Source organism: Mobula birostris, chromosome 13 (assembly GCF_030028105.1).
Source record: "Mobula birostris isolate sMobBir1 chromosome 13, sMobBir1.hap1, whole genome shotgun sequence".
In the NCBI taxonomy this organism is placed as follows: domain Eukaryota; kingdom Metazoa; phylum Chordata; class Chondrichthyes; order Myliobatiformes; family Myliobatidae; genus Mobula; species Mobula birostris.
In genome coordinates this window covers 97,394,263-97,420,775 of record NC_092382.1, presented here as the reverse complement: position 1 = coordinate 97,420,775, position 26,513 = coordinate 97,394,263, and the positions used below count along the sequence as shown (strand labels likewise).

Genomic DNA, 26,513 nt, shown 5'->3' with positions numbered 1-26,513 from the left:
TTACTCTATAATATTTGGTTCCGTTATTGATCCACAGTCGGCCACATCCTCTGCCCGAACATCTCTGATGAGTGGAATTTTCCCAGGTCACCTCGGGTAGTGATTTGCGACTATGCAATTCCTTGCCGTGAGAGGCAATGTTCCCTCTGAAGGTGCGCGCGCGTGCGCTCGCGCACAAAGGCATTGAAGTCGCGCCCGAAAGGGTGTCACCCTCTGCCTCGTCGGCACGCTAAGTGCATCTCAGGATCGTACACAATCACATTTCATTTTCTGTCTTCTGTTGCGATTATCTCTCTATTGGTTTGTCTGCACTGTTTAAACTGAAACAAAAAGAAGAAAAATAGCCAATGCGCACAGGTTGATGTCATTGGGCAAAACAAGTGAAAACAACAAGATTTTTGCGCACACTGGTCATAACAAATCAGAGGGAACATTGGTGAGATGAAATGTCTCCCCATCTCCCCGTCCTACAATGAGTGAACGATCGTCTATTTTGCTCTTTTTCCTCTGCTTCCATGTTAACAAGGTGGGAAAATACCTTCAGCGTCCATAGTGCAAACAAACCTCCTGAGGGCTCGAGACCGCTTTATATTCGACGGGTAAAGAAACGTGAATGATCCAAACTGTCCGCTGTCTGTACTTCGAGAATCAAACCCATCCGGACTGAAACAGCTAAAGGGATATTTGGGCGCCAGTGTGGTGTGCGAATTCGTGGAAGGTTCGACATATTGCTCCCATCATTGGACGCTTGGGCAATGCCACGTCAATGATATGGTCAACTGACTCATACTACATAGCTCAATCACTCTGAGCCTGCGATGCGGGCAATAGATATTTCGGATGGCGGAGAATGCGTGGATCAACTGTGCTTCGTTATCATGGAATGCGAGTTGTTGACACGAAGTTCAACCGGGATCGTGCAGGCCATCCCATAAAGCTGCTGAACTCTGCTGTGTGGATCGCCGAAAGCAATCGGTGACAGGCATTGGAACGATTCAGATTTCGAGCATAGCTGCCGTAATAGTCTTGAATAACTGTACATGAGGTAATTTCTCAAACCGGTGTTCCAGTAAAATAAGGCATACCCTCAACTCAACTCCTCCCACCGCTGCTCCTCATAGCCTTCTGAAGCACACGAGACGTTTATTTAGTCGGTCATAGCCGAATCCGCTCTAAGAAGATGAGGCCATTGGAATTCAACCCTCCACCCACCTTCCCGAAATTGCGTAGCTCTGCGAATTAATCACCAGGAATATTGTATTCTAATCTTAAACTTCAAAACAATTCGATAATCCATGTCAATTATTCCAAATCAATTAAGATTCAACTGCTGATCAAAAGCAAATCAATTACTTCTGACGGCTTTCCTGTGGTTTGTTGATTGCCTTAATGTCGCTCCCTGCATTGTGTGACAACCTTCTCCACACAGACAGCTTCTGGATGCTTGCTGTTTGAGAATTACAGGAACTTTTGAATACTTCGGCTCATTACGCCTCCACCTTTCTGGGGAGGTCGGGAATCAGGTTGAGACCCGAATGTAGAGGCAGCATATCGCCGGATTAAGAGAGAATGCGTGTCACGAAGACGTGGACTCTTTCAGTCCTGGCTTAATTGTTGCATCTGATTTTCTTTTAACTTAATATTTTACTTATTATAGGATCCGGAAGCTGCGATCGGCTGCCACCACCATGGCTGAGAATGGAAACAGGGAAGGGCATCCCGTGACCATAACGACAACCGAGGACGTGGGTGAGTAACAGATCTCGCAAAAAAAAGGAAGGTTGACCAGAGAGTGGGCTCAGACATCGGCCAAGAAACTGAAGTTAGCAAGATAAATGTAATTCAGGATCACAATCATTGAAATTGGCGATTAAAGCAGTCGTCAACAGAGTAAGTCGGGGGCTCTAAAAAGAGAAAGAGCATGCATTGCTCGGGTGACCAACTGGTTACTTATATTTTCTTGGAATCAAAACCAATTGCCCTAAACTTCGCCTCTGGTACTGAGTCTGGCTCTGTGGCTCAGAAGAGTCGGGAACGAAAGAGGGTGGCAACAGTAATAAGGAACTCTGTAGTTAGGGGGCACGTGGCCAAGTGGTTAAGGCATTGGACTAGCGACCTGAAGGTCGTGAGTTCGAGTTCCAGCCGAGGCAACGTGTTGTGTCCTTGAGCAAGGCACTTAACCACACAGTGCTCTGCGACGACATTGGTGCCAATATGTATCGGCACTTGTCCAACATCGGTGTCGTGGAATAGGGAAACTTGCAGCATGGGCAACTGCCGGTCTTCCATACGACCTTGCCCAGGCCTGCGCCCTGGAGAGTGAAGACTTTCCAGGCGCAGATCTGTGGTCTCGCAAGACTAACAGATGCCTTTATAGTTAGTGGGACAGATTCTCGATTCTCTGGGCGCGCAAAAGGAACACAGATGGTAGTTTTCCTCCCAGGTGCCGGGGTTCGTGATGTTTACGAGCGCGTCCACAATATCCTGAAATGGGAAGATGAGCAGCCAGAGGTCATGGTGGTACATGTTGATGCCAAAGACATAGGTGGAAAATGGAAGATTTCCTGACGGCAGAATACAGGGCGTTAGGGAGGAAGATAACAAGCAGGACTTCAAGGGATTGCTGCCTCGGCAACGGGAAAGGACCTTGGCAATTGTAAGGATAAGTGCGTGGCTGAAAGTTTGCAGTAGCAGACAGGGATTCAGATTTCAGGATCATTGGGACCTTTTCTGGGACATTTGCGACCTTGAATCCGAGGGAGATCAACATCCTGCCGGAAAGGTTTGCTCCTGCTATCGGGGAGGGTTTAAAATAGATTTGCAAGGTGGGGAACAGAAGCGAAGAGGCAGAGGATAGTGCGTTTAGCGCACAAACAGAGGCAGCTAGTTGGGAGTTTGTGAGGAAGGATAGGCAGATGATAGAGCAACGATGCACACAGCCTGGTGGTTTGAGATATGTCCATTTTAACGCAAGGGGTATCACAAATAAGGCGGATGAACATAAAACATGGATCGATACGTAGAACTATGACGTTGTGGCTGTTCCGAGTCTTGGATGTCTGAGGGGCAGGAGCGGCTGCTGTGTGCCGGACTTTAGGCATTTCAGAAAGTACCGGGTGGAAGGCAGACGAGGTGGGGAGTGGAGTTGCTAATCAGGGATAGTGTCACGGCTGCAGAAATGGACTGGCATTTCCTTAGAGCAAGGGGTTTGGATGGGGTGCAGTTTGTTCGGTGTGCTCAGGAAGGTTTCCTGACGCAATATATAGATACACCAAATGCTCTCGATGAGAGAGCGTGTTGGAGGTGATGATCACAACTCTGTTTCCTTTACCATAGCGCTAGAGAGGGATGGGAGCGGACACTCTGGTAAAACATTTAATTGGGGTAGGGGGAAATATGACGCTATTGGGCTGGAATTTGGGAGTATAAATTGGGAGCAGATGTTCTCAAGAAAATGCACGGCAGAAATGTGACAAATGTTCGGGAACATTCGCATGGCGTTCTGGATAGGTATGTACCATTGAGGTAGGGAACAGATGGTAGGGGTAAGAACACTGGTGTACAAAGGATGCATGAAATCTGATTAAGAAGGATAACAGACTTACGAAAGGTTCAAGAAACTGGGTACTGAGGGAGTTCTGGAAAATAAGGTTGCCAGGAAGGAGTTTAAGAATGATATTAGAAGAGCTAGAAAGGGCAGTAAGAAGGCCTTGGAGAGCGGGATTAAGGGACACTCCAATGCGCTCTGCAGGTAGGTGATTAAGAAGAGGATGAGCCGTGTGAGAAGCGGACCAATCCGGTGTGATAGTGGAATCGTTGTGCATGGAGTCGGAGGAGGTAGCAGCGCTAGTTAATTAATACTTCGCTTCAGTATTCAGCAGGGAAAAGGACCTTGGCAATTGTAAGAATGACACGGCGGACTGAAACGCTTGAGCATATGGACAATAAAGAACAGTACATGCTGGAAATTTTGAAAAAAAAACGCTAAGTTAGATAAGTCGCCGGGACCGAACGGGACGCACCCCAGGCTACTGTGGGAGGCGAGGGAGGAGATTGATGAGCCTCTGGGGATGATCTTTGCATCATCAAAAGGGACAGGAAAAGTACCGTCGCTGACGTTGTTCCTTTGTTCAAGTGAGGGAGTAGAGTTAACTCAGGAAATTATAGACCAGAGAGTTTTACTTCAGTGGTTGGCAAGTTACTGGAGAAGATCCTGAGAGGGCGAATTAATGAGCATTTGGATAGACATAATCTGATTAAGGATTGTCAGCATGGCTCTGTATGGTTGTAGATGGTTCGTATTCTGCACTGAATTCGGTGACTAGCAGTGTTGTACAGTGATCTGTCCTGGGACCCCTCCTCGTCGTGATTTAACAAAAAAATGACTTGCCTGAAGAAGTAGAAGGGTAGGTTAGTCAGTTTGCTCATTACACAAACTCTGGGGGTGTTGTGGATAGTCTGAATGATTGTCAGAGGTTACAGTGAGACATCGATAAAATGCATAACTGGGCTGAGAAGTGGCAGATTGAGTTCAACCCAGGTAAGTGTGAAGTGTTTCATTTTGGTGGGTAAAATTTGAAACCAAATTATAGAATTAATAGTAAGGCTATTGGCAGTAAGGAGGATCACAGAGATCTTGGCCTCCGTGTGCATATGACACTCAAAGCTTTTGCTCAGGGTAACAGTGTGTTAAGAAGTCCTATGTTGTGTTGGCAATCGTTAACCATGGGACTGAATTCAAGAGATGTGAGGTAATGTTAGAGACATATGAGACTCTGGTCAGACTTCACTTGGAGTTCTGTGTTTAGTTCTGGTCACCTCACTACAGGAAGGACGTGGAAACCATAGAGAGTGTGCATAGAAGGTTTACGTTGCCTGGATTGGAGAAGATGCCATAGCCTGAATGAACTTGGCCTTTTCTTCGTTGAGCGATAGAAGGATGAGACGTTACCTAATAGGATAAGATGATGAGAGGCACTGATAGTGTGGATAGCAAGAAGCTTCCCCTCCCCCCCCCCCCCACCCGCCCCAGGTTTGAAATGGCTAATACGCGAGGGCATAGTTTTTGAAAGTATTTGAAAGTTCGTACAGACGGGATGTCAGGGGTACGTTTTTTCCCCCCACAGAGAGTGGTGGGTGCGTGGAATGCACTGCCAGCGACGGTGGTGGAGACGGATACAATAGGGTCTTTTAAGAGACTATTGGATGGGTACATTGAGATAAAAATAGAGGGCTACGAGGTACGGAAATTCCAGGCAATTTCTAGAGTACGTTACATGGTCAGCATGACATTGTGGGCCGAAGGGCCTGTAATATACTGTAGATATCTATGTTCAATGTTTTCTGTTCTATTGCAGCCGCGGTAATGCAGCTAATTGTCCCAGAATCAATCCCGTGCGCTTTATCTTCGGGAATCCAATATGTTTGCTCGCGGCAAACCCATTCTCACCTCTGAGGCCAACGTGTAATTTTCACTTAAAATGGAGGGATCTCCTCTCTGTAGGCCGAAAGAATTCACACGGAGTTCGGGAATCGCCTTAAGAATAAACTTCCAATTTACTACAAGTTGAAGTCAACAGGGTCTAAAATGGTTCACTGCTCTTGTACTTTGTTACCGCACCCCCCTTTAGCTGCGTTCATAGATTTAAAGCGAGCCTTTGCGGTATCAAGCTTCAGCTCATACAGTCCGAACCACGTGAGCTGTGCGCATGTCCGCTTTCACCTTCTGTGCACAATGGCAAGCTTCCGCCCCTGAGTCCCGTGAAGCCTTGCTCAGTATCGAGGCCCGAGTTCACTACAGTTCACGACAGCCTGTCCATGAGAGTCTGTGACAGACTCTCACTGCCTGGCGCCAACTCTGTCATGGTCGTCCTTTCATTACTTTATGCTCGTCCCCGTACACACGAGAAAACCTGCAGAGGCTGGGCATCCAAAGCCGCAACACACAAAATGGTGGGAGAGAGAAAACAGTTGACGTTTGGGGCTCAGGCCCTTCATCATGACGGGTGAGCCCTGAAGGGTGTCGGCCCGAGATGTTGACTGTTTACTCCTTTTAATGCATGATGCCCGGCTTGCTGAGGTCCTCCAGCCTTGTATCTCTCTGATATGCTACTGAATTAAGAGTTCATTATTCACTGCAGTGAACTTTTTATCCAGCACGACACCAGTCAGAATTAAATGTTCGCCATCAGCAATGATCATATCCTGCGAACATATATAGTTATGCAAATATATTCAGTGATGGTCGGCGTTTACTCAGCTTAGTCTTAGCAGAAGGAATAGCGCAAATTGTGCTGGATTTTTCTTTAGTCGGCGCAGATGAGAGTACAGCTCACTGGGTCAACTGGTGGGGTGTGATATGTATATATTTTATGTTCTTCTCTTCGTGGCTTGGCCTAGATAGAAGCTTTTGGGAGAAACGTGGTGACCTCTATGCAGCTGAACAAGTCTGTGAACCCTACAGCCCGTCTCAGTGATAAGGCGCCCTGCCATCGTAAGCGCTTGGAAAGCATTGGGGTGGAAATCCCACACAAATTATTCACGTCCACACTTGACTGGACCCTATTTCACCGATGATCCCGACATGCATTTGCGGTAAAACTGAGCAAAGGTGATTACTATTTCTACAGAGGGTGTGGGTGCCGCTCGGAGGTACGGAACTTATTGGCATAACTTATTTCTCCCTGAATTTGCATTGGTGCGACGGCCGCTATCCGTAGGCCAGATGGGAAAGGGAGGTAATCCTTCACTGAAGGACAAGCTGTTAAGAGTTCGGACGTTGCCAGCACTGTCTCTTCTTTTCCTGAAGATTCATGAATTAATTGCATTAGGGTTAGTTCCCAGATGCAGTGTTTGGAAATGCAGTTTGTAAAGCCGAGGTGTATTGGTGGACGGGGCAATGTATGATGAACTGCTGATTACGCTATAATTCAAGAGATGGTGTTGGAAGGCTGGAGTGGGCTTGCGTATTTGTCACGTCTGGTCATGTCTTAAAAAAGTGTGAGTACACGCAACAGCAGAATGTGGCCCAGAAGTTACTTGCGGGGTTTGAGGCGGTGTTTGGTCACGTGGTCGCGGTGGTTCTGCTGAGCGAAAGATGAACATTCAATATTGAATTCAGTCTATTGCTTACAGGTTCGAGCTCCGCGATCACTGAGTCCGTGGAGAACTGGGATGATTTCAAGCTTCTCCGGTTAACCAGCTTCTACCGGGACAGGCTGGCAGAGTGTTTGGAAGAGGCGGTGCACGACGTCATCTTGGCATTAGCGAACGAGACGGAGTTCAGTGGGCGGGAAATTCAGGTGAGTCAGACGGGGTACGTGTAAGTTTGATTCCTTCATAAACACGCGACTGACGGGATATCAGAGCTTAGAATAAGGGTCATGCAGTGATAGACACACCGAGGACAATTTTCAGCTAACATACCAACCCGGATTTTCAGTTGTTTATTAAGATAAGTGTTGGCCCTAATCAAGAGCGGTTAAATGCCAATGGGTCCCGAAATCTGCGAATGATGCCTTAGGAGGAAGGAGCAAGAGATTAAACAGAAGCCAATGTATCACTTGGCCGGCCAGTCACCCGACACCACATTAATCGGACTTCAGCAACAAAGTCGTCCTATTTTCGGTATTTCGCTCCTGTCCTACCAGACACAGCCGAGAACCACCGTCCGTCTGTCACCGCCTGTCACATTGGGCAGAGTCGCCGATGGCGACTAAGGCAGTTTCCGCTGGACTACCGGTTGTCACAGAAAGAAGAACGTAGATCATAGAAATCTACCCAACAGTACAGGCCCTTCGGCCCACAATATGGTGCCAACAATGTAACCTAAACTAGCAACTGCCTAGAACTACCCTACCGCACAGCCCTCTGTTTTACTAAGCTCCATATGCCTATCTAAAAGTTTCTTAAAATAACACTATCATACCCGCCACTACCACACCACGCACCCACCACTCTGTGTGAAAAACATACCCCGGACGTCCCCTCCGTACCTACTTCCAAGCATATTAAAACTATGCCCTCTCGTGTTAGCCACTTCAGCCCTGAGGGGGGAAAAAACCCTTTGGCTATCCACACGATCAATGCCTCTCATCATCTTATACACCTTTATCAAGTCACCTCTCACCCTCTGTCGCTCCAAGGATAAAAGGTCAAGGAGGAGAAAAGTCTCATATCAGACACTCAGTTGTCACTTTGTTTGGTGCAGAAATGGAACCAGGTGTGGTCTTCCGCGGCTGTAGCCTATCCACTACAATGCTGGAGCGGCTCCAGTATTCCGAGATGTTCTTCTGCGCAGAACTGCTGTACTGCAGAGTTATTTGAGTTACTGTCGCCTTCCTGCCAAAGTAGGATAAATTACCCATTCCCCTCCGACCCGTCTCAATGACAAGACATGTTCGCCAACAGAGCTGTGCTCGCTGGATCTTTTATGATGATGATGATGATGATGATGATGATGATGATGATGATGATGATGATGATGATTGTTGTTGTTGTTGTTGTAGCTATGATGATGATGATAATGATGATGATGACGATGATGAATCGTACTATTCTCTGTAAACTTTAGACACTGCTGTGCCTGAAGATCCAAACAAATGAGCAATTTCTAATATGCTCAAATCTCTCCGTCTGGCACCAGTAAATACTGTAGTCCATGATCACAGTAATACAGGACCCATTTCTTCCCCATTCTTATGTTTGGTCTGAACAACAACTAAACTTCTTGACCAGGTCTCCATGCTTTTGTGCAAGGGGTTGCGGCCGCTTAATTAGCTGATCAACTAATACAGTTGCCACTGTGTGCACACTGAAGGTTCCTCCCAGCACTCTGTTAGTAAGATTATTTTCATCTGACATTTCGGAATGTCGGCCTAATTTGTGGGAATGGATTTCAGTCATCTCATTGACTCATCGCATGTTCAGACAGGATCGGCGCAAGACCTAGTGGCTGTTTTCTGTGTTCAAAACAGTAGAAGCCGGATATAGAGCAAGTTATTATCTTCTCATTCTCTCTGTCTCTCTGTTCCTCCGCCCTTCAAAGACAATCACCGAGCTCGCCGACAAGGGAGAGCGGGCGCACAGTTCCAAACTCTTGCTGAACCTGGTGACGGAGAAAGGCTGCCGGGCCCGGAGGGCGATGTGGGATACATTCCTAAAAACACGGACTGGAGTTCCGAAGCTGGACGAGATTCTTAAGGAGATTCAGCAACCTGGTGAGATCATGTCCACAGATCGAATATAATTTTTACGATCCAACACTGCGTAGTTGACGATGAGAGTGCACCGATTTGAATTCTTAACATCTAAATAATTTGAACAGGTTTTGTTCCGAGTCATGACCTCCAGCTCGCTCGAGGTTTCTCCAAAGTTTCCAGTGATTTGACATGTAAGTAATGAACCAATATCGATCAGCAATAAGCGGGCATCTGATTTGGTAAGAGATCCCGTGACAGGTTACGAGTAGCACCCTGGCACGGAACAGAAATAGAAAAGGGACAGCGCAGTTAATGTACGTGGACGGTGAGTTGTGTGGAGGAAAATAGGGGCAGACCACAGCCGAGATTCTTGCAAGGTATTACACCGCTTTGAGGTGTACACCTTTAATTACTTTGGGGGTAGTTAAAGGGGTACAGCTGAGGCCACGGAGCTCTCATTATCCGGGTTCTATCCCGGCCGCGCGCAAAATGAACGGGGTATTCGTCCTTTCTGGCTGTGAACTTTTGCGGATCCCCTCTGTTGCTCCGGTTTCCTCTTGATATCCCAAAGTCTGGTGGGTTGGTTGGTTCACGGGTCACTGTAACCCGCTCGCTTGGAGAGTGCGGCCGATTTGTCGAAGTTTTTACACAGTGGTTGGGAATCTGAGGCTAATTAAAGGTGCAAAGTTGCAACGGTTTAAACACGTTGTTTCATAGCCGGCATGTACTCGATGGGCCGCAGGGCCCGGTTTCCCTGCTGGTTATGTTTGTAAGTTTGATTGTAAGTGTCCATCCGCTGGGCTGCCTGATTCAAGCATTCCTGACCTCGCGATCTCCATTGTTCTTCGTTCACCATACCAAATACCCACAGCAAATTTGTAGCAACCGCTACAATGATCCATCTCAGGTGCCCACACAGTGATCAGACCATCGCGGCCAGCAGCGCGATTGATATACAAGATTCGGCAAAGAGCGAGTCAACATGCTCGATCCTGAAGCGTCAAGTTGGTTGCGCTCGTTTCAGACACACCTCGGTGTGGGCGGAATGCGAACAGTAGCGGGAAAATATGAAAAAAAAAGGCCAGCCGGATGTTTTGAAATTAGTATCTTCCAGAATCCATAAAGGAGAGGTAGTATTGGCGCAAGATGAGGGTAATGGCGAAATCCCGAGTTCACTGCATGGCAGTTACGTGGCAAATGTGTAAGTGGAAAATTGGGAAACAAAGGAGCTCTGCGCAGCAATAGAGGATCGATATTGAAGTGCGATGGAAGGTCACGTGGGAGAAGGAAGTAGGGGAGTGACAAAATATTGCTGGCAATACTTTCCTGTGCGTTTCAACGCCGATCGCTGTAACAGCGATGGTGGACAGTGGTAAAGTGGAGCGGAATTTTATTTACCCATAAGAATGGGTAAGAATATGGTAAACTTCCAAAAATTACGCATGTTCTGACAATGTTTTTGTTTTTTTTTTTTGCTTAACTCAGTTGGAGATGTTCAACGCAAACACAGAGAGGCTCTGCGAGCAGAAGGTGAAGCACTGACAGTGAACGTGCTCCCGTTGAGGGAGACGAATAAGTTTTCCCAGCTGGACGATCGGTACGCCGAGCTCACGGTCATTGCTGCTGTCGGAGACCGGAGGCTTGCGGAGCATGAGCTGCTGGCAAAAGGCCGGGAGCATGAGGTGTGGAGGGAGAAGCATCTGCGTGGTGAGCTGGGGAAAATGCGGACGGATCAAATGTTGCAGATGGTCTTCCCCCGGAGTAAATCCAAATCAGGGAGTTCGGCAGCAGTGACCGGGGTCGCGGGGATCGGGAAGACAACAATGGTGCAAAGGATTGTTCACGACTGGGCCACGGGGAAAATAGGTCAACAATTCCAATTTGTCTTCTATTTCAAATTCCTGCATTTGAACACCATTAACTGTCGAATAAACCTCAGGGAACTGATTTTATATCAGCATCCTTATATCAGGAATATCCTGGGAGAGATCTGGAAGAACCCAGAGGGATTGCTGTTTATATTTGATGGTTTAGATGAATTCCAGGACATAATCTATTTTGCTAACAGCGCGACAGGCGCTGGAACTCGGGGTCGGTGCACTGATCCCGAAATGCGTTGCAAAGTATCCGACATTGTCTACGGTTTAGTCCAGCACAAGCTGCTCCCAGGATGTTCAGTGCTGGTGACCACCCGCCCCACTACGTTACATTTCTTGGAAAAGATGGATATTTGTGCCTGGGCTGAAATCATAGGAACTGTTGGTGAGGAACGGAAGGAATATTTCTACAGTGTATTTGAAGATAAGATAATGGCAGCATCAATTTTCAAACACGTGGAGGGGAACGAGATACTGTACACCATGACCTACAACCCCTCTTACTGCAGAATCCTTGCCGAAGCTCTGGGTCCCTTTTTCACGCAAGGAGACAGGGACCCACAGCGAGTTCCCAAGACCATCACCCAGCTATATTCCCACTATATTTACAACATCCTGAAAAACCACAAGTGTGAGACTGAAAATCCCCGGGATGTCTTGCTGAGAGTTGGTCGGATGGCCTTCGCAGGCGTGTCCGAGAGGAAGATAATGTTTACGGATGGAGACTTGATCGAGTACGATCTGCAGCCGTTTCAATTCCCGTCCACGTTCCCGACGGAACTCTTGGGGAGACGGGAGTCTGCCCACAGCGCGACGTACGCATTCCCTCACCTCACCATCCAGGAATTTGTGGCAGCCCTCGCGCAATTCCTGACCTCATGCCGATCGGACATCGGGAATCTCCTCACGGAATCCCATTGCGCCACGGACGGGCGATTTGACTTATTTCTCCGGTTCTGTGCCGGGCTTACGTCGCCAGAGACGGCTTGCATCTTCGAAGAATTTCTGGGTCCTTTTCCTGATGAAACAGCCCGGCGAGTGATTGACTGGGTGAGAGAGGCGCATGAAAGTCAGCTTGGCAGCGCAGTGTGCCACAGTGGTAAGATGCGGCTCCTGAACATATTACACTGCCTGTTCGAAGCCCAGAATCGCGGGCTGGCTGACGCCACGCTGGGATCGGCGGAAGCACTCTCGTTTAGTGGACTGCGACTGACCGCCATTGACAGCGCGGTCCTGGCTCACGACATCGGGCTTTGTGATGCAATAAATCATCTCGATCTCACGGGCTGCCTCATGCAGGATGAAAAACTACAAAGACTGGGACCCGTGCTGCACAAATGCCACGGACTGGGGTGAGCGCATTTAGCCTTAATGTTAATTTCCTTCTTTTCGTCACCTGGAAAGTTTCAGTTGGCAGATGGAGTTCAACCCAGATAAGTGTGAGGTGGTTCATTTTGGTAGGTCAAATTTGATGGCAGAATATAGGACCAATGGTAAGATTCTTGGCAGTGTGGAGTATCAGAGGGATCCTGGGGTCCGGTCCGTAGGACACTCAAAGCTGTAGGGCAGGATGACTGTGCGGTAAAGAAGGCATAAGGTGTATTGACTTTATCAACCCTGGAATTGAGCTTTGGAGCAGAATCGTAATGTTATAGGACCCTGTTCAGACCCTACTTGGAGTACTGTGCTCAGTTCTGGTCAGCTCACTACAGGAAAGATGCGGATACAATAGAAAGGTTGCAGAGGAGATTCACAAGGATGTTGCCAGGATTGGGGAGCATGCCTTATGAGTATTGGCTGAGTGAACTTGACCTTTTCTCCTTGGAGCGACGGAGGATGAGAGGTGACCTGATAGCGGTGTACAAGATAATGAGAGGCATTGATCGTGTGGTTAGTCAGAGGCTTTTTCCCCAGGGCTGAAATGGCTAACACGAGGGGGCACAGTTTTAAGGTACTTGGAAGTAGGTACAGAGAAGATGTCAGTGCTAAAATTTTGACACAGAACGTGGTGACAGCGTGGAATAGTCTATGGTGAAGGCGGATACAATGGGGTATTTTAAGGGACTCTCGGATAGGTACATGGAGCTTAGACAAATAGAGGGCTATGGGTGACTCTAAGTAACTTCTAAAAGAACCACACGTTTGGCACAGCATAGTGGGCCGAAGGGCCTGTATTGTGATGTAGGTTTTCTATGTTCCGATGTTTCTGTGTTACCCTGTAGGGAGGAGATGAGGCACGTTGCTAAAAGTAATCAATTAACAATTCCTGAAGGTGTTGAGAGAAGTTGGACTTCCTCTATCAGGGGTCTATTTCGTTAACAGCATTGGAGACATCTTGTGATACAGGCGCCGGCAGTGAACGAATTGTTTCGCTGCCAGACGGAAAGCACTACTGGAGATTTGCATTTTGTCACGCGCGGCTTTTAAGTAAGCAGGGAGAGGATAGTTCCTCTAGTGGGCCAGGGGGCACAGACTCAGAACACAAGGATGGCCCTTTTTAGAAAGGAGATGAGGTGGGATTACCTTAACCAGATGGTGTGGTTCTATGGAATTTATTTCGACACACAACTGTGGAGGCCAAGTCATTGGGTACACTTAAAGCGGAAGTTGATAAGTAATGACGTCAAAGGTTACGTGGTGAAGGCACGAGAATGGGGTTCAGGGAGATAATAAATCAGATTAGCGGAGCTGACGCGATGGTTCAAAATGGCCTTGTTTTGCCCCTGTTGTCGATGGCCTTACCTCTTTGAAATGTCTAATGAAAAGACTCAAACCGAAACGTCGACTGTTTACTCTCTTCTGTAGATGCTGGCCGACCTGCCAAAGGTCTTCCAAAGTCGCGTGCGAGTGCCTGTGATGGAATACAGGGAAAAAAAACTGGTCGGGATTTGTCAATTTGATGATCGGGAAAGGTTGAGTAGGTTAGGCCTTCTTCCCTGGATCAGAGGGAATGAGGGAAAAAACGTGATGGAAGCATATGAAATGGCGAGGGTTTTCCCACTGAGGTTGTGTGAGACTAAAGCAGGAGGTCATGGGCTAAGGGTGAAAGGAGAAATGCTCAATGGTAATACAGTGTGTGGTAAAAATTCCTAACAACCTTCACAGGATGGCGAGGATGTAGAACGAGCTGTCAACGGAATTGTTGAACGCGAGTTTCATGTCGACATTTAAGAAAAGTTTGGATAGGAGGTGTTGGGAGGGCTATGGTCCAGGTGCAGATCGATGGGGCTGGGCATAATAATGGTTTGGCACAGACTAAAGGGGCCGAAGGGCCTGTTTCTGTGCTGTACTGCTCTAGGGTTCTATAAAGAGGAGTGCCTTATAGAGCAAAGCCATATCACGACGTCGATCTCCCACCCCCATCTCACCGCCCCATGGAGAACACACCCCGAGGGCTGTTTTGCCATAATTATTGAAGGTATGAAATAATTTCCAGTCGCGTACAGAGAACATGGAATGATAAAATAATTGCTTATGCCCTTAAATGTGTAGTTAGGGTGCAGCAGATATCAAGGCGATAATGATGCTGGATAAGCAACTTACCCGAAGGAACACGCACGAAATGCTGGAGGAACTCGGCAATCAGCCATATAAATACCCAGGGCCTGATGGTCGGCATCCCAGGGTACTTAAGGAGGTGGCTCTAGAAATCCTGGACGGATTGCTAATGATTTTCCAATGTTCTATAGATTCAGGATCAGTGCCTGCGGATTGGAGGGTAGCTAATGTTATCCCACATTTTAAGAAAGGAGGGAGAGAGAAAACAGGCAATTGTACCCCAGTTTGTCTGACATCAGTGGTGGGGAAGATACTGGAATCAATTATAAAAGATGTAATAGCGGTATATTTGGATAGCAGTGGCAGGATAGGTCCGAGTCAGCATGGATTTCCGAAGGGGACATCATGCTTGACTAATCTTCTGGAATATTTTGAGCATGTAACTATGAAAATGGACATGGGAAAGCCAGTGGATGTAGTGTACCTGGACTTTCAGAAAGCCTTTAATAAGGTCCCACATAGGAGGTTAGTGTGCAAAATTAGATCGTATGGTATTGGGGGTAGGGTACTGTCATGGATAGAAAATTAGTTGGCAGACCGGAAACAAAGAGTAGGGATTAATGGGTCCTTTTCAGAATGGCAGGCAGTGAATAGTGGGATACTACAAGGCTCGGTGCTGGGACCGCAGCTATTTACAATATACATTAATGATTTATATGAAGGGATTAAAAGTACATTAGAAAATTTGCAGATGACACAAAGCTGGGTGGCAGTGTGAAATGTGAGGAGAATGTTATGAGAATGCAGGGTGACTTGGACAGGGTGGGCGAGTGGGCTGATGCATGGCAGTTGCAGTTTAATGTGGATAAATGTGAGTTTATCCACTTTCGAGGCAAGAACAGGAAGGAAGATTACTATCTGAATGATGTCAAGTTAGGAAAAGGGGAAGTACAACGAGATCTAGCTGTCCTTGTTCATCAGTCACTGAAAGTAAGCATGCAAGTACAGTAGGCAGTGAAGAAATCTAATGACATGCTGGCCTTTATAACAAGGGTAATTGAGTATAGGAGCAAAGAGGTCCTTCTGCAGTTGTACAGGGCCCTGGTGAGACCACACCTGGAATATTGTGTACAGTTTTGGTCTCCAAATTTGAGGAAGGACATTCTTGCTATTGAGGGAGTGCAGCGTAGCTTCACGAGGTTAATTTCCAGGATGGCAGGACTGTCATATGTTGAAAGATTGGAGCGACCGGGGTTGTATACACTGGAATTTAGAAGGATGAGAGGGGATCTGATTGAAACATAAGACTATTAAGGGATTGGACACGCTAGAGGCTGGAAACATGTTCCCGATGTTGGGGGAGTCCAGAACCAGAGGCCACCGTTTAAGAATAAGGGGTAGACAATTTAGAACGGAGTTGAGGAAAAACTTTTTCACACAGAGGTTTGTGGTTCTGTGGAATGTTCTGCCTTAGAAGACAGTGGAGGCCAATTCTCCGGATTCTATCAAAAAAGAGTTAGATAGAGCTCTTAAAGATAGCAGAGTGAAGGGATATGGGGAGAAGGCAGGAAAAGGGTACTGATTGTGGATGATCAGCCATGATCAGAGTGAATGAGGGCGCTGGCTCGATGGGCTGAATGGCCTACTCCTGCACCTATTGTCTATTGTCTATTGTCAGGCAGCATCTGTGAAAATGAACCAACAGTCAATTTTCCGGGCTGTTACCCTTCCTCGGGACTCAAATGGACAGTCAAGCAGATAAGACCACACGACAATAGAAGCATGATGAGGTCATTCGGCCCATCGAGTCTGCTCATGACTGATGCATTTCTCTCTTTATCGGTGAAGGGCGATGCAGTCCAGAAGAAGGCTCTCGGGGACACAGTCCGGGTGAAAGATCTCGGTGATCCGAACCTGGGGAAGGGTCTCGGCCCGACAGGTGTCTTGAAGGTAGACAATTTATATCAGCGCATGATGTCAATCAGTCTGTTTCTCTGTTTTGATTTAGACTGGGGGAAAATGCAATCGGAGATTCAGGAATGAAACTGGTGTCTGCGGCTCTGCGGAATTCGGAGTGTAAAATAAAGAAACTATGGTAGGTACTGTATTGTGGACCATTAAGCCTGAACACTTGATATCAGATGTTAGCGTGATCAATAATCGGTTTCACAGTGCACACTGGGGACTGCTTCACTGTGTCGCGTCTGCACATCTCCCTTCTTATTTCTCGCTGTGATTTCCAGCCTGAATGATAATGGTCTCACGCAATCCTGCGCCGAGGATCTCACCTCCGCTCTCGACGCAAACCGCTCACTGGTGGAGCTGGACCTGGGTGAGAACAGGTTGCAAGATTCAGGAGTGAAATTACTTTCCGCGGCTTTAAGGAACCCGGCCTGCCAGATACATAAACTGCTGTAAGTAACATGCAGCGGTTCAGATTTTTCGTTCCACGGGTCAGCCCGAGTAATTCGCGCGGCCCGAGATCCCCTCCGGTTCTATCACCGCCCTTCGGAGCATCTTCGCTGCACTCTGTTCGACCGGGTTACGGTGTACGGGCAGGGAATACGGAGAGGAGTAAAAATGTTTGTAAACGTTGTACGCTAAAAGGATATTGGAGCTACCCGTTTTCCAGTGATGCAGCAGATCACAGAATTCACTGGTCACTCGGAGGCTAGGAGCGGGAGCCGGGCTGTGCCGACTGCGCGGAAAACTACAACCTCCGCCCTGCTGGTCCCTTTGCTCAGCTACGCTCCAAGGGTCCTCAAGAGTGATTGTTCTGTGTATCATGTGTTTAATTTCATACTATTTACGTGATGTGTATTTATTTATCGAGATATAGGGCAGAATAGGCCCTTCCCGTCCTGCAGGCCACGCCCCCCCCCCTCCAGTATTCCCCCAATTTAATCCTAGCCAAATCACTGGACAATTTACAATGAACCATTCGTCTACCGACTGTGGGAGGAAACCGGAGCACCCAAAGGCAGCCCACGCCCCTTACTGGCAGGTCGCCTCTCCTGTAAAGCGTTCTGCGACCTACTACGCAAACTACCCCGTCGACTCCTTCGTCCTCCTTTGCACGTTGGATGTGTGTTGCCCCGCCTTAGGAGAGGTGCATACTTTGATACGAAATGTATTTTGAAATTCTGAAATTGTTGTGGATGTTCCTGGTACGCCTGATGATGGACACTCGATGCTGTGCATACTGTGCGAACAGCAACCGTGCCGATAATAATAAAAAATATATTCTGTGCAAAAACAGAATTTCTGTGAAATAAATATCCCCGGTTTTGTTACGATCCGACGCTTCTCATCTCGCCCTCTCTCATACCCCAGACTGCGGGACGTGGACCTCACGGCTTCTTGCGCTGAGGAACTCTCTTCCGCTCTCAGTGCGAATCGGTCGCTGACGGAGCTTGACCTGGGTGAAAATCGTCTGGAGGATTGTGGAGTGAAGCTGTTGTCTGCGGCTCTGAGGAACACGTGTTGTAAAATAAAGAAACTGCGGTAGGTACCACGCTTTGAAGGGACCTGTAGGTTGGAAGTGATGGGGCATATAGCTGACCGGGACTTGAGTTGTAAATATCCAAAATTCACATGGACGACTTAGTATCGGCGATCAAATAAGGGGTTGGCAGATTTGGCGATTTCAGAAAATGGGAACTCAAGACTTGCCCGGGAAGCACCGGGACTAAAAGATGATAGAAGTGAGAAACAAATGATAATAGTCACTCCAATAAATTATTAGTACAATGTTGGGTACGAAGTCTTGGTGTTAAAAGGGGGCTTGCGCGGAGGATCAGGCGTAGATAGCATTCGTTTCCTCAGTGAGCGCACGATCCTGCTGGAGCATTGAAGGCCATTTTAATTCGTCATTGTTATCTGACTTTAACAAATGGTATGTCCCGGGATGCCAGAAGCGGTCAAAACCTTCCCACTACCAGGCTGTTAGTCATTCCATTTGGAATGAAGTGCAGTTGTCCTCCCCCTCCATTTAGAAGATTGAAAAGCGACCTTACTGCAGCATTTTAAATTCTCATGGTGTGACGAGATAACTTGAAAAAAGACGCCTGCACTGGAGATGTCTGAGTCACGGGCTCCCGGCAAAGGCTACACCTTTGCGACTGAAACAAGAAAACATGCCTTCTGTCAGAGGGCGTGAGGTCTTTGGCAGTCCCTCCAGTGACGTGCTTCAGAGGACTGTTGCAGTCAGAACAAACTTCCTTAGATTCTATTCTTGGATCCGGGAACAGATCTCGAAACATCATTGAAGCTGAAAGATGTTGTTCCATCTTGTCCAATTCCATAACAGGCGAGCAAGGCAGAGTAGCTTACTGTTACTGACACACTCCGTGGTCACTTTATTAGGAAACTCCCGTACCAAATAAACTTCCCGCTGATGTTCATGGTCTTCTGTTGTTGTCACCCATTCTCTTCAAGTTTCGACGCGTCATGCGTTGAGGTATGCTCTTCTGTACATCGCCTTTGTAACGGGTGGTTACTTGGATTGCTGTCTCTTTCCTCTCAGCTTGAACCAATCTGGTTATTCTCATCTGAACGCTCTCGTTGACAAGGAGTTTCGCCCACAGGGCTACCTGTCACTGGACGTTTTGTTTTTCGTGCCAAGCTCTGTAAACTCCAGAGACGGCTGTGCATGAACTGCCCAGGGGATTAGACAGAAACCAGCCCGCCTCGCACCAAAGCTCATCGGTCAAAGTCGCCTTGATCATATTTCTTCCTCATTCTGATGTTTAGTATGAACAGCAACCGAATCTCTCCACCCTGTCTACATCTTTGTCTCAATTGAGTTGCTGCCACCTGATTGGCTGATCAGACATTTGCTTAAACAAGTTGGTGAGCAGGTGTACCCAATAAATTATCCAATAAATGTATTTCTTATTGTATTCTGACCGCATTGTTCCTGCGCATAACCTACTGAAATATTTTTTAGATGTGAATCGATCTTATAGATCTTATTGGGGTTGATCATTATATAAGACTCAGGGGCTCTGTACCGAACACACTGGTCTTTTGTCTCTTCTATTTCCCTTTTCCTCATTTCTCGTTGATCAGACTGGATCATAATAGGCTCACAGCTTCTTGTGCCGAGGATCTCGCCTCCGTCCTCAGTGCAAACTATTACCTGAAGGAGCTGGACCTCGGCTTTAATAAACTGGGCGATCCCGGAATGAAATTTCTGGCTTCAGCTCTGAAGCACCCGGACTGTAAACTACAAGCACTGGAGTAAGTTGCAGAGAACGCGATATTATGCCTGTAATTATCGTCCGTCCGCGGTTGTTCAATAGCATGGGAAGTTTATTTTCATATTTATGATACACAGTGTTCATTAAAGTTCAAAATAAATTTATTATCGAAGTACGTACATGGCACCATGGCATCATGGTCTTGCAGGCATTAACAGTAGATCAAAGAAATTGAATAGAGTCAAACTACACACAAAGACTGACAAATTCTTCAAACATACGAGTTGGGGGTGTTGTGGATAGTGTAGAGGGCTGTCAGAGGTTATGGCGGAACATCGATAGGATGCAAAACTGGGCTAAGAAGTGGCAGATGGAGTTCAACCCAAATAAGTGTGAGGTGGTTCATTTTGGTAGGTCAAATATGACGATAGAATATAGTATTAATGGTAACACTCTTGGCAGGGTGGAGGATCAGAGGGATCTTGGGGTCCGAGTCCATAGGACACTCAAAGCTGCCACAGATTGACTCTGGGTTTAAGAAAGCATACGGAGCATTGGCCTTAATCAATCACGGGATTGAGTTTAGGAGCAGAGAGGTGTTAATAGTCTTAATAGTCAGAATCTTGGCAGTGTGGTGGATCGGAGTCAAGGGCACTCAAAGGTGCTGTGCAGGTTGACTGTGTGGTTAAGAAGGCATACGGTGCATTGGCCTTCATCAACCGTGGGATTGAGTTCAAGAGGCGTGTGGTAATATGCAGCTATATAGGACCCTGGTCAGACCTCACTTGGAGTACTGTGCTCAATTCTGGTCACCTTACTACAGGAAGGATGTGGAAGCCATAGAAAGGGTGCAGAGGAGATTTACAAGGATGTTGCCTGGATTGGGGAGCATGCCTTATCAGAATAGGTTGAATGAACTCGGCCTTTTCTCCTTGAGGCGACGGAGAATGAGAGGTGACCTGATAGAGGTGTATAAGATGATAAGAGGCATTGACCGTGTGGATAGTCAGAGGCTTTTTCCCAGGGCTGAAATGGCTCACACGAGAGGGCACAGTTTTAAGGTGCTTGGAAGTATGCACAGAAGAAATATCAGGGGTATGTTTTTTTTTACACAGAGAGTGATGAGTGCGTGGAATGGGCTACTGGCGAGTGTGGTGGAGGCGGATACAAAAGTGTCTTTTAAGAGATTTCTGGATAGGTAAATGAAGCCTAGAAAAATAGAGGGCTATGGGTAACCCTAGGTAATTTCTCAAGTAAGGACATGTTCGACACAGCATTGTGGGCTAAAGGACCTGTATTGTGCTGTAGGTTTTCTATGTTTCTTTGTTTCAATAAAAAAATAAAGTAAACAATATTTAAATATATAAAAAAATAAATAACTAATACAACTTAACAGTACTATACCATAAAATAAATATTATACCCAGTTTTTATCCAGCAATGTTTGCATTTATATATTCGTTGTTCTCCTTTGCATCATCTCATCAGTCTATGGGACATCAATCTCACGTCTTGTTGCGCCGACGACCTCGCCTCCGCTCTCACCGCAAACCAATCACTGAGAGTACTGAACCTGGGTGCCAATGAATTGGGCGATTCAGCGGCGCAGCTGGTGACAGAGGCTCTGAAGGGGACGGAGTGCAAAATGCGGGATCTGTGGTAAGCCGGACGCCGATAGGTGAAGTCTCAACTCAACAGGCAGCCTGACGCGAAGCACTGGGTACACATATTGCACCCGGGTACTAGTTCCTCTCACCTAGTGTGTCGCGGTTGTGTCGAAGTAGGGCGCCGATGGCTGCCTACGTCGAGTCTGCCCCCTCCCAACGCCCCTCCCCCACCCCCAGATTGTTGGTTGCCACTGTGGTTGCCACGATGCGAGCAGAACTCCTTTGTGCCCAGCCCTCTGCCTGGGTAGAGTGCAATCTGACCGCCCAGCACCATTGGAATCCGAGAGGCGGTGGAATATCCGCGGAGGTCACCTTCGTCCCGGTTTAAATGCACCACTCACCTAAAAGCACACACACACAAACAAACAGTGGCTAGACGAGTAAGCCGCGGGATTGGTGCACGATGGAGTATGACTTCCCGACACCCCGAAACAATCACCCCAGGCCACAAGACAAAGAAGCGGAAGTAGGCCAATCGGCCCATCCAGTCTGCTCCGCCATTCCACCGTGGCTTATTTATTATCCTTCTCAACTCCATTCCCCTTCCTTCCCCTGAAACCTCTGACGCTCTTACTAACCAGGAACCGTCAACCTCCGTATTAAATACCTGACCTCCACAGCAGTCTGTGGCGACAAAAGCCACCGGTGCATCACCTCCGGCGGAAGGAAATCCGCCCCATCTAAAGGGACGACATCCTATTCTGAGGCTCTGCTCTCTGGGCCACTTTCAGAAACATCCTCTCCACGTTCACCCTATTCCTATTCCATTGTCCATTTCAATTAGTTTTCCCCCTCCCCACACCCACTTCTTCATTCTGCTAAACCAACAAACCAACAAACGCTCCTCAGATGTTAACACTTTCATTCCCAGGATTATTTTCGTAAACCTCTCCTGGACTCTATCCCATGTCACCGTGTATTTCCTCGGTCCCCGCGGCTGCTCACAATGCCCCAAGTGCGGTCTGACTAATGCTTCACCAAGCCTCGGTATTTCGGAACCATTCTCTCACTCAGTCCGAAGAACTATCAGAAACTACTCAAATTCACTACTCCAACAGTTTTTCCACCTTCCTTCTTACCCCTCTCTGGGAGTTTCGGGATGGTCACCAGCCGGGTAGATCCACTTTGCCTCGCTTACTGATCTTGTTCCCTGATCTTGAGATGTCAGGGGTAAGGATTTTTTTACGCAGAGATTGGTGAGTGCGTGGAATGGGCTGCCGGCGACGCTGGTGGAGGCAGATACGATAGGGTCTTTTAACAGACTCCTGGATAGGTACATGGAGCTTAGAAAAATAGAGGGCTTTGGGTACCTCTAGGTAATTTCTAAAGTAAGTACATATTCGACACAGTAATGTGGGCCGAAGGGCCTGTATTGTGCTGTAGTTTTTCCATGATATGTTCTATGTTTCCATATTGCTCCATAATTGAACTCACCGTAACCACACAGTATAATGATTCGTAGGATCCCGTATCCATCTACATCGCCAGAACTGTTGGAGAAATTGCTCAAATACACCAAAAGGACAGGTCTACTTCACCATCCTGCCCCTCTCTAGGAGCTCGAGGGTGGCCACAGACCCGGCAGGTCCATAGTCACCGGGCGGGTATCAGTCCAGATCGTAGAGCCAGTTCTCCAATAGCTTTCACCAATACGACCACACATGTTCAAGAATATGAGATCACAATCTCCACTACAGTGGTTGTGGATGGGGAGTAAATCCCCGCTCACCAGCATTTCCCATGTTCTGGAGAAGAGACAAAAGAGAGGGAAATTTAGCACCCATTGGGTGTATTTAAGGCAGAGGTAGATAGGTTCTTGATTAGCCTGGGCATCAAAGGGTATGGGGTAAAAGCAGGGGAGTGTGGATGAGTGGATGAAGTGGACCAGCCCATGACTGAATGGCGGAGCAGACTCGATGGGCCGAATGGCCTACTTCTGCTCCTATATCTTATGGTCATGGTCTGATTTTGAGAGGACTAGAATATAAGAAGATGTGTTGCTGAGGCTTTCATCAGACATTGGCCAGACCACGCTCGGAGCACTGTGGCCAGTTTTGCGTCCCTTACCAAAGAAGAGCACTGGCATTGGAAAGAGTCCAGAGGAGGTTCACAGCAAGTGTTTCAGGAACGAAAGAGTGAACCTATGAGGAGGGTTGTGAGCTCTGGACCTGTAGGCTCTGGGGTTTAGAAGAATGGAGGGGTGGTGGCGAGGGGGCGGGTGTTGCGTCTCATTGAACTCTATCGAATATTGTAAAGAGTAGGTAGAATAAACGTGCATAAGAGATTTCCTACAGTGGGGACGAGAGTTCGCAGCCTCAGGATAGGAGGGGAGGACTTCCTTAAGCAAGTGGATGGCAAATAGGCGGAATTCTGCCGCAGAGAGACGTGCAGTTGTGGGGGGGGGGGGGAGTGGGGGGAAAGGAGGGACGGTTTAAGTGATTGGATATGTTTATGGCGAAGTTTGACAGGTTCTTGATTAGTAAAGGCGTCAACGATTACGGGGAGTACGCGGGAGAACGGGGTTGAGAGGGATAATAAATTAGCCATGATGGAACAGCGGTACACACCCCATGCACCGCACGGCCTAATTCTGCTCCTCCGTCTGGTCCAATTCGCCAACAACGACATCGGGCTTGCAGACTCAGGCACATGAACACTGTGGCCAGAAGGGAAAGCCTTGGGATTGGTACTCAGTGCCATGATGTGCCACAGACAGACTCTGCATTGAACATTCGGATCCGTGCTTCGCGACTAGTGGGATATCTGTCCACCGCACTTCTCGTGTCGGCGCCATTAGCGAAATCAGAGCACCCTACCAATCACTCTACTCCCCTCTCTCTCTCTTTCTCTCTCTGATCCTTAGTCTCTGGGATGCTGGCCTCACCGATTCCTGCATTGAGCATCTCGCGTCCGCCCTCGGTACAGTCGACACTCTGAAATACCTGGACCTGGGCTCGAACGGCTTAACGGACCGATCTGTCCCCGCTCTCCACCGCCTCATACAGACTTCAGCGAATCTGCAGCGAATCAGGCGAGTATTTGTGTTAATGCTTCATCTGAGATTTAAAAAAAAATATATCATTCGCTGTTGTATTATTTCGAGCCATATGTAACGTAGACTCGAAAGAGTTTAGGGACAGGAGTAGCCCGATCGATCATGGACAATCATTCACTTCGATAGCCCAGTTTCTCCCGGTTTCCCTTGATCTCCATGGCACGACGACATCTCGCTATCAGCGCATCGACTTACCATAGCCCTAACGAGCTAATTAAGGTCTGAGACCTGGTAAAATTTATTTGAGAGCTCAAATCTCTTGGGGTGCCCAAACTTTTGCATCGTGCGCCTTTCCTTTTTTTCACTTTAAAATAGTACAAAACAAAATAATACACTAATCTTGCTTAAAATGTTGAAGAGAATGTTTCACCTTTAACTTTATGACTTGTGGAGATCAGTTCATCTTCTACTCACTTAGCTATTCACAGTAACAGAAGTTTTGACCGGGGTGCCCAAATTTTTGCATCCCACTGTAAATGCTTCCCGATCTGCACTACGTAAATACAGCTCTCCTGATCTCAATTGCCTTTTTTTTTCTCTAAGTTGCATGCTCTAATTCCTGAGGCTGTGGAACTTGGTTATGGGATTCCCAACCATCGGCAGTATTCTCCCAGTAGCTAGCCTCTTTTGCGTTGCTATAATGTTGGTGCAAATATTGAGCCAATGGATTCAACCTGTCCTCCTACGTTATTCCTCCACAAACTGGTCCTTACACCCCGTGGCATGAAATCCTTCCACAGACACGGATAGGAAAAGCCCCTCACCAGCTTCCCAAAGGGCACGCCCAGGTGCGGCAATAAGTCGTTGCTTCTGTACTGAGATCCTCCTGTAAGGAAGCTGCACCTGAACAGTTTCTTTCAGCCATTGTGTGCACCAAGACATGCTCTCGGATGAAGTTCGGCCGCCTGCCACAATTCGGGTCCTCACAAACACAAGAGAATTTTGTGAAATCCAGGCAACACACACACACACACACACACACACACACACACACACACACACACACACACACACAATGCTGGAGGAGCTCAGCAGGCCTGGCAGCATCTATGGAAAAGAGTAAACAGTCGACGTTTCGGGCTGGGACCCTGCATCAAGTCCTGACCCTTCGTCGACTGCTTACTCCTTTCCATAGTCGCTGCCTAGCCTACTGAGTGCCTCCGGCATGTTGTGTGTGCTACTATTCAGGTCGTAGTGTCTTTCTATTTCAGACCTAAAGTGGGCACCTCCTCTTTATCATCCTAACCTGTCCGTGAAGCATTAGCCCGTGTTCTCGGCTTGTCCGAACCGCGCTGGTGGCCATTTAGATCCCCAGCACGGCTCACCTATCCCGCCGCCGTTCCTCCCGTTCATCGCACCTCTGAGCTGTATTCACTCTTGCAAACTCGAAACCGTTGCCGTGGCTGGGGCAAGCACTCTGATCCCGTCGATTCACACCAGTGGCTACACGGCGACCGGAGGAATACCTGACTATTTCGTTAGTAGTTCCCCACAACTTCTCAGTTCTTGCTCGCACATTTCCCGAAATTCAAAATGCTTTTATTCTTGCTCCCTGACAAGTGACGTGCGACCTTGCCAAATCCACGGAATGTCTATTTGCGGCTGCTCTTCTAATTATTTTGCAATATTGACCATCCCCACCCAGTCCCATTTATTGATACAATTGTGCAATCTGTACGCTCTGTTGTTTACTTGTCAAACTATTTCAGGCTGCGAGCGAATCAGCTCGGTCCAAGTGGGAAGAGGGAACTGGAGACGCTGGAGGAATCCAGACCCGGACTGCGAGTGTCAGTGTGAACGGACGCAGATGTAAAGATAACACCGCGCCGTCTAATGAAATGCCCGTGACCTGAGTCCAGGACCGCGTGGTGCAATATATCAGCCCACAGTCCTGCACACTGCCACACCAGCCGAATTCACCACCAGATCCCCATCACTTCTCTCGGATATTACACTGTACTGCTGCCAAAATTATCATTCATGGCACATGTGAGTGATGATAAACCTGATTCCGA

At 47.7% G+C, this 26,513-nt stretch overlaps 1 protein-coding gene across 1 annotated transcript; it reads left to right on the top strand.

Moving 5' to 3' along the window:
• The first annotated feature begins 850 nt into the window (after window positions 1-850).
• LOC140208069 (NACHT, LRR and PYD domains-containing protein 3-like) lies at window positions 851-26,513 on the top strand. Its single transcript, XM_072276594.1, has 15 exons — window positions 851-975; window positions 1,658-1,749; window positions 7,135-7,301; window positions 9,047-9,218; window positions 9,326-9,391; window positions 10,686-12,403; window positions 15,599-15,658; window positions 16,424-16,551; window positions 16,584-16,670; window positions 16,819-16,989; window positions 17,909-18,079; window positions 19,646-19,816; window positions 21,265-21,435; window positions 24,307-24,474; window positions 26,208-26,513. The coding sequence occupies exons 1-15, from the start codon at window positions 851-853 to the stop codon at window positions 26,293-26,295; spliced, it is 3,555 nt and encodes a 1,184-aa protein (XP_072132695.1). The 3' UTR covers window positions 26,296-26,513.

Excerpts from the sequence above, each read along its gene's own strand:
- LOC140208069 (XM_072276594.1), top strand. The coding sequence starts at position 851 with ATGCGTGGATCAACTGTGCTTCGTTATCATGGAATGCGAGTTGTTGAC. Across the intron at positions 15,659-16,423 it reads ATAGGAGCAAAGAGGTCCTT|GGCGATGCAGTCCAGAAGAA; the intron begins CTGCAGTTGTAC and ends TTATCGGTGAAG. Across the intron at positions 16,552-16,583 it reads AATTTATATCAGCGCATGAT|ACTGGGGGAAAATGCAATCG; the intron begins GTCAATCAGTCT and ends GTTTTGATTTAG.